This window comes from Phoca vitulina, unplaced genomic scaffold, assembly GCF_004348235.1.
Source record: "Phoca vitulina isolate PV1807 unplaced genomic scaffold, GSC_HSeal_1.0 scaffold22, whole genome shotgun sequence".
NCBI lineage: Eukaryota > Metazoa > Chordata > Mammalia > Carnivora > Phocidae > Phoca > Phoca vitulina.
In genome coordinates, this window is record NW_022589725.1 from 29,201,776 (window position 1) to 29,218,659 (window position 16,884).

A 16,884-nucleotide genomic window follows, 5' to 3' on the forward strand; every position below is an offset into this window, starting at 1 on the left:
CCCCAAGGCTACTGAGACAGTTTTTGACTCCTAACACAAAGTGGTATGTCTGTGCCCACTCCAATCTGTCTTCTGCTTTCCAAGATGAAGACAAAATGCCAGTCCTGTCTCAGCCTCCTTCATCCCTGCCTCCAGCCCTCTCATAAACACACTCCCTCATCCCTTAGGCCACACAACAGACAGCCTAGGCTCTAGTTTCCTCTCTTCTGCAGGGAAGGGGGTAGCCGAGAGTCAGTAGTCGAAGCTCAAAGCGGCTGTTGAGGGAATTTGGGTGAGAGACTGCATCTACTGAAGCCCCGCCGTAGCCATGGTGGGCGTGAAGGTCGTCTCTGGTTTGGTCCAAAACAGATTTCTCTCCTTCTATCCTAAGAGATCATCTCGGCTCTCGTTCATTTAGGGGAACCCCCATTGCATGTGGCCTGTGGATCTGATTCCCAGCTACAGTGGCTGTCCCATCTCTGGTTCTTAGCCAATCGAAGAAATATTTCCAGTTTTCCCCCGGGGAAGCAATGTCACTTTTCTGCCAGAGATTCTGTGAATTGACTTGTAAAGGGACTGTCACTTGGTGAACTCCAGTGCATAAGTGCCCTGGGTGCAAATGGAGATTTAAAAAAAAAAAAAAATGGTTTTGTTTTTCTTTTTTTTAGAATACAGCTTGTGTTTTGAATCCTTGTGATAATAGGGAGTATTGCATTTGACAAATGACTAGCGATGCTTTGTAATACCCAGAGTGACTATTACTCAGGGTAACAGTCTTTAGTTGTTGGCTTGTGAGTTTGCTTCTTGAATTTCTCAAGGTGGCCTGGCCTGAATGATAGGAAAGGGGCTCAAACTCAACACAGGACTCGGAGCCAGGGTCTCTTCCTGCTGTGGGCCCTGCCATCATCCTCTGTTCCCTCCAGCTGTGCTTCTTGGAGAGTTCCAGAATCCCTGAGGCTCCACTCTAAAAGGAAAGCCTCCATTCTGGACCTGCCTGCCTGTCTGTGTAGAATCTCAGCAGTAAAATGTGGCATTTCACTCATACCTGAGGTATGGACGTTCCAGAAGCCTCCATCAAAGTGGCCAGAAAACCTGCAGAACAGGATCCACAGTTTTCCCCCCGCTGCTTTTCCTGGAGCCTGTGAGCCATGACAAAAACAGAATGTGCTTACAACAGAAGCCTGGGAAATTTTCTGAGTGGATGTGGTGGCATCAGGTTCAAACTGAACATAGGCAAATAATTTAGATCTGTGCTATCCAGTAAAGAAGCAACTAGCCACAGATGGCTGTTTAATAAAATTAAATTTAAATTAATTATTAAAATTAAATTTAATTAAAAATTCAGTTCCCTACACTTGTCATGTTTCAAATGCCCCATAGCCACATGTGGCCAGTGACTACAGTATTGGATGGTGCAGATATAGAACATTTCCATCATTGCAGAAAGTTCTGTTGGCTAACTCTGGTCTAGATATTTGTGAATATATGATGTATATGAGTGTGTATCTATATTTTATCTGCAGAGCAATTCTTAAGTGTAGGAAGATTAATATCTCCATTGTACAGGTAAGGAAAAGGAGCTCAGATAGTTCCAAATGCTTTGCCCATAACTGGACCTTCATTCTACCCACATAGCTCTCTACCTATGGGCTAGAGCCCAAATGATTGTTGGTCATATATCAGCTCACCTGTTATGTTTCTGACCCTGTTGTGAATAAATAGCATCTTTTTTTGAGAGATCTAGCTAGCAACCTTGCATACTCTGACTTCCAGACCTGGCCTCATGCTTGCTCTCCACTAAACTGGATGATTTCCCCAGAGCGTGGTACCCCACCTCCACCACCACCACCAGATCTCCATGGCCAGTGGGTATCTCACGCATCATTCAGCATCAGCATCTATGCAGAGTGCCTATAATAGCAGCACTCCATGAAACTATTAAAGCATATATTTTGAAAGTTCCTCAGGAGAGTATTGACTTTACCAATGAGCTACAGGTTAAGCTTCAACAAGCCCTCCCAGGTTTGTGGCTTTGGTTCCAAGGGTCATGCAGTACCAAGGCTTGGCTCTGAGCTGGGTGTGTGATCATCTTTTCATAGATGGGATCTACAAGATGTGTGTTTTAAAACACCCACCATTTTATGCTCCAAAATAAAATATCGTGTCAAGGGAAGATACTCACACAGGGAAAAGCCCACAGAAGGGGAGCCAATACCATGATTAGGGCACTGTGCTCCATGTTCTCACACGTGGTCTGATTTAATCTCACAAAACCCATCCATGATGACAGTGAGACTTCAAAGTATTTAAATAATTTGCCCAAGCTCTCCTGACCAATAAGCATAGAAGAGAATTCCAACCCAAATAGGTTTATTCCCGAAGTCTGGAGTCTTTCCATTACACTGTGCAGTTTAATGTAGTTTACTTTATGATGTTTCTGATGCAAGAACTTTTGAGCGTCTTGCCTTCAAGGGAGGCCATATCCAGGAAGGAGACTGGTTGCGTGGAAAGTCAGCTGAAGAATGTTTAGGCTGACCCTCCATGGGGCTCCAACTCTGTGACCAAAGAGGCTTCCAAATTCCCCTGATCTTTCAAGGGATGCTCCTTCACTAGGATTAATTAACCCCATTTCAGCTTTTTCTATGATGGTAATAACAATCACAATAACAACAACTTCTATTTATCAAGATACTTAGCACTTCAAAAGAAAGGCATTATGAGATCCTGTCTCAGCCTGGGTTGTCCCAAAAGTAGACCCAGAAGTAAGACTTGGGTGCTGACAATTTTTTGAAAGATGATCCCAGGAAAAGCCAGTAAGGACTGGAGATGTGAGACAGGGAGAAGGAAAAGAACCAGTCAGGAGTGCATTGATGAGCAAGTTGCCACAGTGGGCAACAGGCTCAATCCCACTGGGGACATTGAGTTGTCCCACTGAGGAACAGGGATGCCAGGGTATGTTCATCTATCACTTTCTATCCAAATCACTGGTACGGGGTGGTCCCTGAGGGGTTCAATCCCTGACACTTTGGGGCTGCCCTGCACATCGGCTGAGCAGGCTCCCATGGTGTGGGGGAAAGCTCCAGGAGAGCAGCCCAGAGATGCTGATACCTGAGATGGGAAGCAGTCAGAATACACGGGAGCTGCAGCTGCAGGTGAACTCGGAAGGGGTGTGGAAGAAGTGAGATGGGCTTGAGCAGCATCCGCTACATTTCCCTTCCACACAGAAGGTATAGGCAAGGGGCATAGGTAAGGTGCTCAGGCTCACACCGCTGGTGTGTCTGATTAACCCCTAAGCCCCTGCTCTTCCTGGTAGCCGAAGCTGCCTCCAAACCCTAAGTATAGTGTGCCCGTCCCTTACCATATCTCCTCATCACTTTGCCCTTAGGAAAATACCATCCACTGGAAAGCTGGTGCTGAGCCTCACCACTGATGCGTGTGAGGGGAAAGAAAATTTCGTCCGCTACCTTGAGCACGTCCAAGCTGTCATCACAGTCAATGCCACCAGGAGAGGAGACCTGAACATCAACATGACTTCCCCGATGGGCACCAAGTCCATTTTGCTGAGCCGGCGTCCAAGGGATGATGACTCCAAGGTGGGCTTTGACAAGTGGCCTTTCATGACCACCCACACTTGGGGGGAAGATGCCCGAGGAACCTGGACCCTGGAGCTGGGGTTTGTCGGGAGCACACCCCAGAAGGGGGTGCTGAAGGAGTGGACACTGATGCTGCATGGCACGCAGAGCGCCCCTTACATCGACCAGGTTGTAAGGGATTACCAGTCCAAGCTGGCCATGTCCAAGAAGGAGGAGCTAGAAGAGGAGCTGGATGAAGCCGTGGAGAGAAGCCTGAAAAGCATCCTGCACAAGAACTAGCGCGGCAGCCGGGCCTCGACCGCCTCCCTCCGTCCCCCATCTCTGCCTCTCTGTCCTCGGGCCACACTCTGTCAGGAACCTAGCAATTACTGTCACCCTCACATAAGCTATTCCAACTTCTTGATCTGAAGCTTCGCTCACTGTCAATGATTCTTTTCATCACAATGGACGCAATCTTTTTACTTCCATGCCCCAAATACAGTGTTCCCACCAAAACCTATGTCCTATTTGTGACTCTAAAGTTCTTTATTTGTGTCATTCAAATAGGTGATAGCCAGCAAACAAAACTGGGACAGCTTCCTCCTCCATTTTGTTCATATCTGAGAAGAGAAGGCATTTAAAAAGTCACACTCAGTGACTCCAAGAACGTTTATTCATGGTCTCAATTGAGGACCTGTTACATAAAAAGAGAAAGATAATAACAGAAGGTGAGCTCTGAGTCTCTAAAGCACAACAGATGCTGTAAGTCCTTTGGGGAAAAATGTTTTGAACTTAGCAAGATTTTTCAGTGACGTAGATGAAGGTGGTGTGATGCAAAAGACGCCATCCATGACAGCCCTAATCACTGGCTGGGGAAGAAAGAGTCAAAAAGCATGAGCATTGGAAATCGTACCACTGACGCCAACAGCATAACTTGTCCTACTCAGCCAGCGTGATCCATATGAAACCTAAGTAGCATGGCTGTCCTTTTCACCAGCTGCTGTTCTGTTATGGTAGGATCTGCTAGAGAAGCCCAAATTAACTCAGTTTGTATAGAATTCATCCCAGCCCCAATTTTCTGGGGTTCCTCACATAGCTATCCAAAAGAAATAAGGTGAGGCAAGCCTGGCAACATGTCTAGGAAAGAATAGCTCAGTGGCTTAGAACACAGGAACGTTCCTCTTCCTAAATCACTTTGGAGCTTCTGAATCCGATGTAAGTGAGAAGCGAGATGAGTATTTTGGGCACACATATACTTGGGCTTTGATTTCTAAAACATATGGTTGTGATTCTTTGATGTGTTGGGGAAATGGCCTCCATTCTGGAAGAGGTGTGTAAAGAGTGAAGGGGGCATGTTTGAAGATGTGGACCCTCCATTTGTGTGGAGTTTCTTCTGCCAAAGGGGGGAAATGCTGACCCATCCTCCAGCAACATGAGGCTGAAGGAAGCAAGAGAAGACCTCCTTAGGGAAAGCACACAGTCACCATCTTGACAACTAAACAATCTGTGAAGATGTTTAACAAGCAACCCAAAGGTGACACACTCCTCCCCCTGTCGACCCCAAAAGACGCAGCACCATTTCATTACCAAATGGAAATGCTTTTTATTGGACCCGTCATCGCTTTGTTTTTCTCCCCAAGGATTGGCCCCTTTATTGGTTTGATTTGATTCCCAAGACTGATCAACCACTTCTGGCTGCATTTCTCCCTTCCCATGGGAGCGTGTAGCTAAGCTCAGAGTTCTTTTCCTTAAAGCCAGCAACACAAGGGCACTAAGTTCCATTCCTTGAAGGTGGCGACTTTAAGAGAAAACTCTGGAAAACCCATTTTCTTTCTTTTCTCCACCCCCCCATATTGGCATGAATTTCTGTCTTCTCTAACACCGTATGACCTTCTCTATATAATGCTTTAAAATGTAATAATATTTATGATTTTTAAAAGAAGTTTATTACCTGTTGCAAAGGTCTTTTTAAACCAGTTTAGATTTAAAGAAAAAAATTAATGGAAACCATCAAAAATTCATTTCATATTAACAGTCTGAAAATAAACCAAAGGACATTATGTGTGCATATGTGTGTAGGTGCACACAGAGATATATATACATATGTAGACTATATACATGTGTGTATGTATGTATATATATATACACTTGTATAAATGTATATACACACATATACCTAAAATGTGTGTATGTGTATTTATTGAAGAAACCGACACCATATTCATCTCTTAAAGAATATTCAGAGAATATCAAGATGATTCTGGCTGAAGAAAAAGGCCGGTGGAAATTCAGGTGAAAATGTTCGTTGATCCCCATTGCATCACCTCTGTAATTTTGCAGCTTTCTGTATAAACATTAAATGTCTTATATAGCAGCGAAAATATAAAATAGTTGTCCATATTTTCACAGCTGTGGTATAATTTATGAAATTAGAGAGTAACTTATCAGCTTCTTAATAGAAATGGCAAGTTTTGATATGAGTATACAGTATATAAAAATATATATAGTGCTATATAAAAATATTTGGTCTCTATTTCATTTTTTGCACCAGTATTAACACAAAAATATGTCTAGCTAGTGAGGTTTTTACGATGATCCTAATGCAAGAGACAGTTATTTATAATCATTTATTTTAAAAAATGAAAATAAGTGAATTAATCAAGTTAACATTGTTACACCCTGTGACAACATTTTATAAGTAAATTTAAAAAGACATGTTGTAAATTAGGAGACTCAACAATAAAACATTACCTTCCAGAAACTATGTGGGATGTGATATATATTACATAAAAACACTTTCATCCATTCTAAGAGCAGATAATAAAAAGTTGCCAAAAAGAGATCTAAAAAGCCTGCTTTCATAAATTTGCCTGAGAGATTTTTAATTAGCAGATAAATCACATACCAATTATGATCTACAGCAACATTTTTCAAACTCAAGTTATATGCCATTAACAAGTTGTAAAAAAAAGACTAACATTTTGAAATAGAAAACAGAATGGAAACGAAACGAAACTGGAATAGAATAGATCATGCATATTAGTGAGTATTGTTTCTTGAAATATTTGTTCTGTGTGTGTGTGTGTAGAAAACGAGAATGTGTGTGTGTGCATGTGTGTGTATTGGCTCACAAGGTAAATATTTCTTACTGTTGGTGGTGGTCAAAAATCTTTTAGAAAGGCTCTTCTAGAATGTATTCATCAAGCTAGACTGAGTTATGCTGTAGTAACAAAGAGCCCCCAAATTTCAGTGGCTTTACACAGCAAAGGTTTACTTACCATTCATATGAATTCCTCTGAGGGTTCAGGAGACTCCCCGAGGCCACAGACTCAGGGATTCAGGCTGCATTAATCTTCAGTCTTTGTAATCATAACACAAGATTGCTAAGTCACCACACAGAAGAGAACCCACAGAAGACTCTCATCCACTCCTTATGTTCAGCCTGAAGGAGACACACATGTCATTTGAGCTACTCTGCATTGGCCAGTACTGGTCAGTGACCCTTCCTAAATGCATGGCAGCTGGAAAATGTAGGACATCTAATGGAATACTTGATGAGCATTGCAGAGAGCTTAGCATTCTCTTAAAATATATTCAGTACTGATTTACCTCTCTTCATGGATAATACCGTGAATAGTATTACAAACTAGCTGTCACCCATGGGACCACAAGCTAGTCTAGCAATCTTAATAGTTATTAATAAAATACTAATGTATTGTATTTACCATGGTTCATTGTAAAAACAATGTTTAATTTTGTCCCATGATCTAATATTTATCAAACCCAATTAGTAAAATCTTAAGAGAGGCTATGACCAAAAACAGACAGTGAAGGTATAAGGTCCAAAGTCTGAGGCTGTGACAAATTGAGACGCTGCTTTTCTATATTTAAGCTCAAAAATTGACTTCCAAAAGATTAAATTAAAACTGATCATTCTTTTTTTATTATTATTATGTTATGTTAATTATCATACATTACATCATGTGATCAGTGCCTTTCATTGGTTGGACTGAAACCCACATACTACAAAACCTTTGGGAAACATAGCTCAGCATTTTAGATTTAGAGAGGGAAATGTTTAATTGGGGAATTGATGCTCTCATAGCCAGAGAAATTTCTAAATTAGAAATTTCTAAAAATCAAAATGCCAAGGTTAAAGACAGTGGTCGTGAGAGAGAATAAGGGGTTCTAAAAACTCTGAGAGTTTGAAATAACATCAACACAGACTGTGTCCTGGACCAAGGAAGATGATTTGGCTGCAGCCAGCTGGATGGTTCTCTGTCTCCAAAGAAGGAATGAGTCAACAGAAAAGGTGGGGAGAGGGGCCAACACTCGGCATGTGGGAGCTTAGGATAATGGAGATCAGGGGAACAAGAGTTGGCAGAGGGATCTGGAGGTGTTAAGGGTAAGGAAACACAACAGCTTGATATAAAGGGGAATTCCAGTCTCCGAAGAGCTGAAGTCCATTGAGGACAGAGCCCAATGCATGAGAAGCCACCCCCAGTCAACACCACCCACCTGCCAATGGTCAGATTCCATGCCCACCCACAGCCTCCTGAGCCTTATTTGGCTTCCCAAAGACATTAACACCAAGGAGAGGAGATAACCAGCACAAGGGATACCAATACCTGGATCTCTAGGGGAAAAGATCCCCTCTTTGCATTGCAAATTAAGTAGTTTTTGAGTTTTTCCACTAGTCTCTTATGTATTTAGCTGTCAAGAGACCCTTTCCTTGGGTTCAAAAAACTCCAGTTGAATTTGCTTGTGGATTCATAAGGGACCAGGAATCAAAGTTTAACCTGAAGCAAATTCTCCAAGCTAGCCTGCCAGCTTCATTTTTCTCTTAGAAGAGTCTCACTGTTTTGAACCTGGGGATACAATGAAATGAGGGTGAGAAATGCACTTGGCCCAAAGAGATGAAGACTTTGTATTACTAAATTCTTCATGTTCAGCCCTACTTGGTTTGGGGTAGTGTGGGGGTGATTGGAAATCTCAGACCACGAGTTTAAGATGCCCCAACAGCCAAATGAGTCTGGAAATTCCTTTGGTTGGATGTTAACTGACACTGATTTCCACCATGGAGGGTTCAGACCAACTTGCCCTCACCATACTAGTGTGGGTGACCCACCTCACAGTGCCTTCAAAGACGTCCCTTTGCACCCAAGAGGATCCGCCATTGGCTACTCCAAGCTGGACAGAAGGCAGAGGCTGCAACTTGCTTTGTTTTTTCTCTGGAGTTGCTGACTAACCACAGGTGACAGATAAGCCAGGTAGGAAGCTCCTCATCACAAGGATGCAAGGTTGACACATGCCAACCAAGCAGATGAAGGGGTGGGTGTGACTAGTGAGGATACCAGCACAGCAGAGTTATTGACCAGGGATGTATCTCATGGAAGAACATACATCTCAACTCAAAAGCCCTGTTTGTTTGAATAAAACATAAGTCAGTGTGGCTTTTTTATGGCATTTGTTTGCTTTCATCCAAGCATGAGAAATCGAAGTCAAGCATTGGTACTAATCAAGGTACGAGAATGACGTCCTTTATCATCAGTGTGCCAAATGTCATGAGTTTTGAGATGACTTTGTTCACCAACAACACCCCAACTACAAATCTATGGTACAAAAATTGCAGGAAAACTAGATTATAATGGCTGCTTGGAGATCTTTTCTTATAAGCTTGAAGTCAAGGAAAGACCTAAATGGAACTTTCCAACATGAAAGGGGAAGGAAGAAACAAGGAGAGATGCCAGGTCAGAAGTGTCTTCTGATATGTAAATTCATTTTATAATAGACCCTGTTGGAGCATGCCCTACATCGGGGATCAGCAAACTACAGTGCAGGAACCCAATCCAGCCTTCTGCCTGCTTTTATAAATACACTTGTATTGCAAACTGTCATGCCTGTTGGCTTTCGTTCTGTATTTCAGCATGTTTTCATGCTTAGCAGCAGGGTTGAGTAGTTATAATTGAGGCTGTACAGCCTATAATCTCGCCCTTTGTAGAAAACGCTTACCAATCTATCTCCTTGGCCTGGCCCGGAGGTCACCTGTAGACAGCTTCCACACATGCCGAGGATGCTCTCTCTGCTGGGGGTGTTCTCTGACTGCAGAGAAGCACCAGACTTACTGTGCAACAGGCAGAAGTGTCAGGGATTCAAGGCCCCGGGGCTGGGCCCTTATCTGAGGAATGATGGGAGCTGGTGCACAGATATCTCAGCTTCCTGCCTCCTCTTGAGACAATTTGAAGATTTTCTACCTGGTCTCTTCCGGGGTCCCCAGTGGGACGGAGCCCCAGATGCCCACAGCAGTGGCTGGTGGATTAATGCAGCCCGTGTTGGTGCCTCCCTTCCCAGCCTCACACCCTCTCCTGCACCAGTCAGAAGACAGGAATCCCACCCGTGATGTTAACAGGAAAGAGTGACATAAGCACCATAAAGTGAGTATGAAGAAGTATTATCTACTTAATCAGAAAGGCAAAAGAGACCACTAAAGAACACAGACCAAGCAGTCTAACACATGCAAGTCTGGGGCTCACTGTGAAGGGGAAGGCAGCTCTCTAAGACCATGGTGGGGTCCCTGGGAGGGGGCACCACCTGCCCGACTCCCATGCATGCCCAAAGCTGGTGTGTGTGTGCAGGTGGACGGCCTGGAAAGCCCAGACCTCTGAAGAGGGGTGTCAACTGCTCGGTGCAGGCATCTCTGGGGAGACTGTGATGAGGCTGGCTCTGCAAATTTTGGAAAAGTTGAGAACTGGCTACAGCAGCTGCCACCGAAAGGAATGGCTGCTGCCTGGGGGGATGAGGACAAACAAGAAGGAGCAGGTCCCGTTCCCCTCCTCCAGCCTTTCACTCTTCCACTCCCAGGGAGACACTGGCAAAGCGGGGACAGGGGCGCAGGGTCCAGCCCTGGCCCTGGAGTGTGGGGAGGCAGGCTTGTAGCTAAAAGACAGGTGCTTCCTAATAGCACTCTGTGCTCTTGTGATCACAGCGCTAATAAACCACCTGCAGCCAGGACCCTGCGTAGGGTCTGCTTTGGGATCTCTGGGGTTGCAAGCAACAGAAACCAACTCTAACTAATGGAAACAAATAAGCGGCATGTCCAAAGCATGTGGAGTAGCTCTCAGAACTCAAGGAAAGTCTGAAGAACCAGCCTAAAGGAGCCTAGAAAAGGGATAGAGATAGGAGCAACCCTAGGGAGAGAGAGACAGAGGAGACAAGTGGGGAACTTATCAGAACTCCCCCATCACCGGCCAGCTCCAGCATTTCCAGCCTCAGTTCTATTGGGCTCAGATTTCCAATTCCAACAGTGGGTCTGTTTTGAGACACTTGCCCACCCCACAGCCAGAGAAAGGCAGGATGTCTTCACAGTCTGATCAAGGCTGTATCCAGTGTAGGAGGAGCAGCTCCTCAATACAAAGTCGGGACTGCCACCTGAGGAGTGGGGGTTGTTGCTGGGCACATGCCAACCAAGCAGCTGTCTTAGGTTGGGTCCTCCCAAAAGCTGAGTCTGAAACAAGGTCAAGTCGTTTACTGGAAAGGAGCATCTATATACAGGGAGCAGGGAAGTAAGACAGGGATGGAAGGAGACTGATTCGGGGCATATGGGTGGGTGGGTTTCTTTGGGGGTCTCTGGGGCTCAGTGGGGAGAGTGTAGAACACCTCAAAGTTATCCCAATGGAGGGGAGAGAGAGCTGGGGTATTTATGCTCCAGGTCCTGTCCATCTGGTTGAGGGCTGCTCCCAGGAGCATGAACGCCACAATGCTCCCAACATGCCAGGTGTGTAGACTGAGCACATTCCTATGACCACACGAGCCCCTAAGCCAGACTCGCATGTGCTTGGCGTGAGAAGCCTGGGGAAGTAGGCGTGAACCAGAACAGCAAGGGTCAGGGGATCTGGGGGATCAGCACCCAGGGCGGCTCACATGACAGCAGTTACTGGTCACCGACTCAAATGCTTGGTGAATGGGAGGGGTGGGCAACTGGGATTCAGCTTCTTTAGGGGGGTTGGCAGCTTCGGGAGACTCTCAGTCCTGGACTTGAGGCTGAGTCATGGAAAAGGAGGCTGGGACTCTCTGGTGCAACAGTTCGGACCAGACTCACAGTTCGGACCGGCCACCTGCAGCGCTGGCACTTAGGTACCTTGGGGCTTGTCAGAGCTCTGGTGTTCCTCTTGTCATCGATGCTACAGGGAGGCCTGCTCTGAGCCCCCATGTTTACTGACAAGAAATATTTTTTATAAAATTAAAGTGCTTGTTTCCAGAGACCTCAGGGAGAGGGGAAAGCTAGAAAATGACCCCATTCTGCAGCTCCCTGGGGAAAACAGAACCAAGCAGGGAAAGTGGAGAGAAGCAGGTAAGAAAAGGGCAAGCGGGGTTCTGGGGGACCAGGGACAACTAGCCCAGCTAGACCCCAAAATGTCCATTGCAGGCACCCCACATTTCACACAGTGAGCTCGGCTTGAGGCTGAGGTGAGGCAGCCAGGAAATGGTGTTTTCTTGGTTCCTGCCTCCCTCCTGGACCTCATCTCCTCCATTGTCCATCCACAGTCCCTTTTATTTCTCCTCCTTGAACAGGTTAAGTCCATCCCTGCCCCAGGGCCTTTGCACTTGCAGTTCCTCTGCCTGAAATGCTCTTCCCTCAGCTCTGCACATGATTAGCCCATCTTGCCATTCAGATCACATGTCACCTCATTTATGGGATCTTTGCTTGGCCATCCAATCCAAAGTAGACCCCTGGTCATTCTTACAAATCACCCTATTGGTTCCCTTCCTAGTATTGTCTCTCCAATGCTCTTATTTAGTTACCTGCTTATTTGTGCATTTCCTTCCTCCCCATGCCAAAATGACCTGTCTGTGAGAGCAGAACCACATCTGATTTTCTCTGCTGTCTCCTTAGTGCCCAGAACCATGCATGACACAGAAAGGGCCCCAATCCATTTTTGATGATAGATTAAATATAATATAAAAATAAACTTTCTTTCCAAAAAGATGACCCTGCCTTTTAAAATATGAACTGAACATACAGTCCACACAATAAAAAGACTTAATGGGGAAGAGATAAGATCTTAAGTGGTTGTGATGTTAAATATAATACACACCCTGATCCAAATTCCTAGTACATTCTGGGCTCCAGCTAATGGTTTCCATCATTCTCTTTTAAGCTTTTAAATTATAAATATTTCAAAAGTGTGCAATGGAGTGGGTCCTCCATTCATCTTTTAGAAAGAACAACAAAAGCATATTTCTTTCTTGAAGTCAAAACCTCAAATGAATTCAGAACAAGATTTTTTAATGCTCTAAATAGATAAGAAAGGTAATATTTAGTATTCTTTCTATTATTCATAACAAAAAAATAATAGCATATAATTTACAACACCATCAATTTTCTTGAATAATGTGTCACTGTCTTGCCAGATACTTTTGTTTAGGCAGATGCAATAATCCATTTAAGCACATTTAATCAGTGCCCTTATGAGCATCTACACAGGGAAGGAGCAGTTTCTCAACTGGTATAAGTAAAAAAAAAAAAAAAACCAAACAAAAAGAAATGGGGGACTGTTAGTAGAAAAACAGATGCCTGGAGGCAACACAGAAGTTTTTGTAAAGATTGTAGTTTGCGGGAGCCTGGGTGGCTCAGATGGTTAGGTGTCTGCCTTCAGCTCAGGTCATGATCCCAGGGTCCTGGGATGGAGCCCTGCATCACATCCGGGCTCCCTGCTCAGTGGGGAGTCTGCTTCTCCCTCTGCCTCTGCCCTACCCCACTACTTGTGCTCTCTCTTGCTCTCGCTCTCTCTCAAATAAATAAAATCTTAAAAAAAAAAAAATTGTAGTTTGAAGTAATTTGTTTCCTAGGATGTGACACAGTAAGTACCTGAATGCTCATGTGCATGTCTGTGTGCATATGTGCCCAAGAGAGTGTGTAAACACATGTATATTATGGTATAAATTACAGTCATTGAGAGCATTGATAAACCTGAGAAATCTCCCCTTATCAGCGCAGCTCCATAAACGCTGGTTGGACTCATCAATTAAGTAGCTCCTCCACAAGGAACTACGCAGTGACATTTGGTTCTGCTTTTTGAAACCTGACCTAGGATCGCAATTTCTGAGCTAGAACATTTTCAGTAACTCAGACACAAGGACACTGGAGACATAGGCTGGGGCAGCTGGCGCTGGTGCCCCCTTCGATCCTCACGGTCCTTTACCATTGCCAAGTATTTCCATGCTGGAGGTCCAAACGCCTGCACCCATACTTCTGTGCCTGTGGGTTTTCTCGGCCCCCAAAGTTAGTGCCCTGGGAGCAGACCCCGCCCCCACTGGCTGACAGGAGTTGGTGGAAGGAGAGCCCAGCTCCCTCACCAACTCTGAGGCGTGTGTTCTACTCCATCTCCCAGGGTCCCTCGGGGTGACTGAGCTCCACATGCCCACAGCACTAACTGATCTGGTAGCGCTCACGTCTTATAGGCTGCCTTGCCGTCCCCATCTCCCTCTTGCACTCCCCTCCTGGCGCTTCCTGGGATCACACCCCAAAGAAACTACATTCGAATCCTTGCTTCAGGATCAGCTCCTTGGCGAACCTGAACTAAGATGCCTTTCATCATGTCCCTCCAACGAAACACTCATGCACCTGAGCACGTGTTTGTGGCTTGAAATGCAATAAAAAGCCACCAGTGCATCAACAAGCATGCTTCTGTGTGAAGTCCAGACACTCCCTGATTCTCTAATGCGTCTCTCAGTGACCCAGGATGAAAAGCCTCTTTCCTTAAAGGAGCAGGGTTTGACGGCCCCTTGAACACGGCATCCCTGTCCTGAGCATGGCTGACCCACCTACACTCCCAAGGCCCCTGTTAATTAGACAAAGGGTGTGCGAGCAAAGAAAACTTTTTAATTAAGGCTTCATTGGCAATGTCAGAAGGGTCTAATCCAAACAAGGAACCCTCACTCTTTTATCCTGTGTTCTAAAATATCAAAGCACTTCCCCTACAGTGGCCCCAAAGACATTGTCTCCCATTAAGCCCAGGAGTGTTAAGAGCTCTTCTCTCCCAATTTCTTCTTGTTTGCCTTCGTCTTCCCAATCACGGTCTCCACAAGGACAGCTGTTTCCTCATATGTCTGAATGCTCTCAGTTGTTATCTTCTCAATGGACTCCATCACTTCCACCTTCTCATATGCCAAAGTCCTGGGGGGGCTTCTCTCCTGCGAGCTGCTACTCCTTGCCCCATGCCTCTCCAATCCACCCGGACCGACTCCAGGCCTTTGAGACTGGGGTGGAGATGGTGGTCCCTCCGGACCAGGTGGGACCACGGGACAGGGCCTCCTGGACGCCTCATCCTCCTTCTGGTCCTCCCGTTTCTCCCCAGGCCCTTTCAATCCTTTGGCACTAATCTCGTTCTCCTTGTCGGCAGCATGCTGGTCGGGTGGGTGTTCACCTTCTTTACCCTGAAGATCGCCCTGTCCATTCTCCAGCGGGGGCCCGGGCTGCTCAGGAGAGGGCTCCACAGGGCTGTCACGATGCAGAGAGTCATCCTCAATGGAAATAACCACTCCACCTTTGGCTGGGATGGAGGATGAATAGAACCCAGGGTCCACATAACTGGCATCCCCGGAGACCAGCACGTACCGTCCTTTGGTGAAGAGGTCAGCTGGGGGCTCGGGTTCTTTGGGGCTTTTCACTTTATCCTTGACCTTCTTGAATAGTTTCCCAAAGGCTTTGCTTATCTTCCCTCCATCTGGCACGTCCTCTGGAGCCACTTCTGTGGTTGGGGGACTAGCTTCATCACCTTGTAATTCAAGCTTAGACTCGCCTTCTTCTTTAGGAACCACCTGCACCGGCTTTGTGTCTTCTGGACCTTGCAGGGATATGTCTTCCAGACTTTCGTCAGCTTTGTCTTTAGCTATGATCTCCTTTTTCCTTGGAATGTTCTTGGGGAGACCTTTTTGTCTTGGTTTTGCTGTTGTTATATTCTGCACAGCCCTAGTGAGATCTAAAAAAAAGGGTGGGGGAGGCAGGGAGGGAGCATAAGTCAAGTTTGTCAATGAAAGAGGGAAAAAACGTATTTGTTGAAAAATAGGCTGCCTTGGAGACCAATGCCTAGCACTGGGTAGAGCTTACCATACACAGGGCAAGATGCCTGAATCTGACCCATAGCATCCATGACCCACTTAAGGTCCCACCTCTGTGACCAGCTGTGTGACTTTGGACAGGTTGCTTGACCCCTCTGAGCTTGGAAAGGGAAGGGAAGGTGCTGCCTGTATGGACTCTCACAGTTCCCATTACACTGGGTACAACTTACTGAAACGTTCTACAGCAATAACACTTGGTGTCCCCACCCCAGCCACAACGAATACTAGTCAATGGAACTCATTATACAGAGTCGTCCTCGCCGTGGACTTTTCCAAAGGAAAGACAGCAGAACTGCCTCGGTCTCCAGTGTGTTCTGAATGGCTTCGGGCACGGGAATCAAACTGATCTCCCTTGCTCCATATGCATCGCAAGCTAAATAAATACAAATACCCCTCGAGCGGCATCCCCTTCCTCCTGGGCAAAAGAGGAGGCAATTATTAAATTCAGAAATAACAGGAATCTTGGGCCACCTGGGTGGCTCAGTCGGTTAAGCAACCGGCTCTTGGTTTTGGCTCAGGTAATGATCTCAGGGTCATGGGATCAAGCCCTGCATCAGGCTCAGCACTCAGCGCGGAGTTGGCTTGAGAATTCTCTCTCTCTCTGCCCGTCCCCTCCCTCCTTCTCTCTCTTTCTAAAATAAATCTTAGAAAGAAAGAGAGAGAGAGAACGAGAGAGAGAGAGAGAGAGAGAAAGAAAAGAAGGAAAGAAAGAAAGAAAGAAAGAAAGAAAGAAAGAAAGAAAGAAAGAAAGAGAAAAGAAAGAAAGAAAGAAAAGAACAGGAATCCCCTGTTCCCAAGGCCATCTTCATTTCTTTAGACTAGCCAAAAGGAAAAATGGAACATTCAAGAAAGCATACACAATCTCACCTCACCTCATCCATGAGGCTTTTCAACCTAACCTGCATGCTGATTTTTTTTTTTAACTTTTTCATCTCAAAGGTCTTCTCCATACCCTACCTCCATTAACCAGAGGACTGACAGACAAAGCAAAGGCATCCAGCATGGGGTGACTCAGAGCGCTGAGTGAACAGGGAATGGCAGAAATGAGCCGTGAAGCCATAAGGGAGGAAGAGACATGTCAAAGAAGCCTGCTGGGGGCGGGTAGGGGGTGCCTGCAGGAACTGCTATGGAATTTCAGGGCCCAGCGCAAGAGGAAAAGGCAGGGTCCCTGTTCAAAATCATTAAGAATTTCAAGACAGGGACAGCGGAGCAC

At 45.6% G+C, this 16,884-nt stretch overlaps 2 protein-coding genes across 2 annotated transcripts in view; one reads left to right on the forward strand and one right to left on the reverse strand.

Moving 5' to 3' along the window:
- Positions 1–6,394, forward strand: part of PCSK2 (proprotein convertase subtilisin/kexin type 2) — a 269,603-nt gene extending 263,209 nt beyond the window's left edge. The window contains exon 12 of the mRNA XM_032419608.1: positions 3,365–6,394. Coding sequence (XP_032275499.1) covers positions 3,365–3,851 — 487 coding nt within the window. The 3' untranslated portion in view covers positions 3,852–6,394. The remainder of the gene's footprint in view (positions 1–3,364) is intronic.
- Positions 6,395–14,413: 8,019 nt separating this feature from the next.
- BFSP1 (beaded filament structural protein 1) overlaps positions 14,414–16,884 on the reverse strand; it is a 38,625-nt gene continuing 36,154 nt past the window's right edge. The window contains exon 8 of the mRNA XM_032420027.1: positions 14,414–15,532. Coding sequence (XP_032275918.1) covers positions 14,574–15,532 — 959 coding nt within the window. The 3' untranslated portion in view covers positions 14,414–14,573. The remainder of the gene's footprint in view (positions 15,533–16,884) is intronic.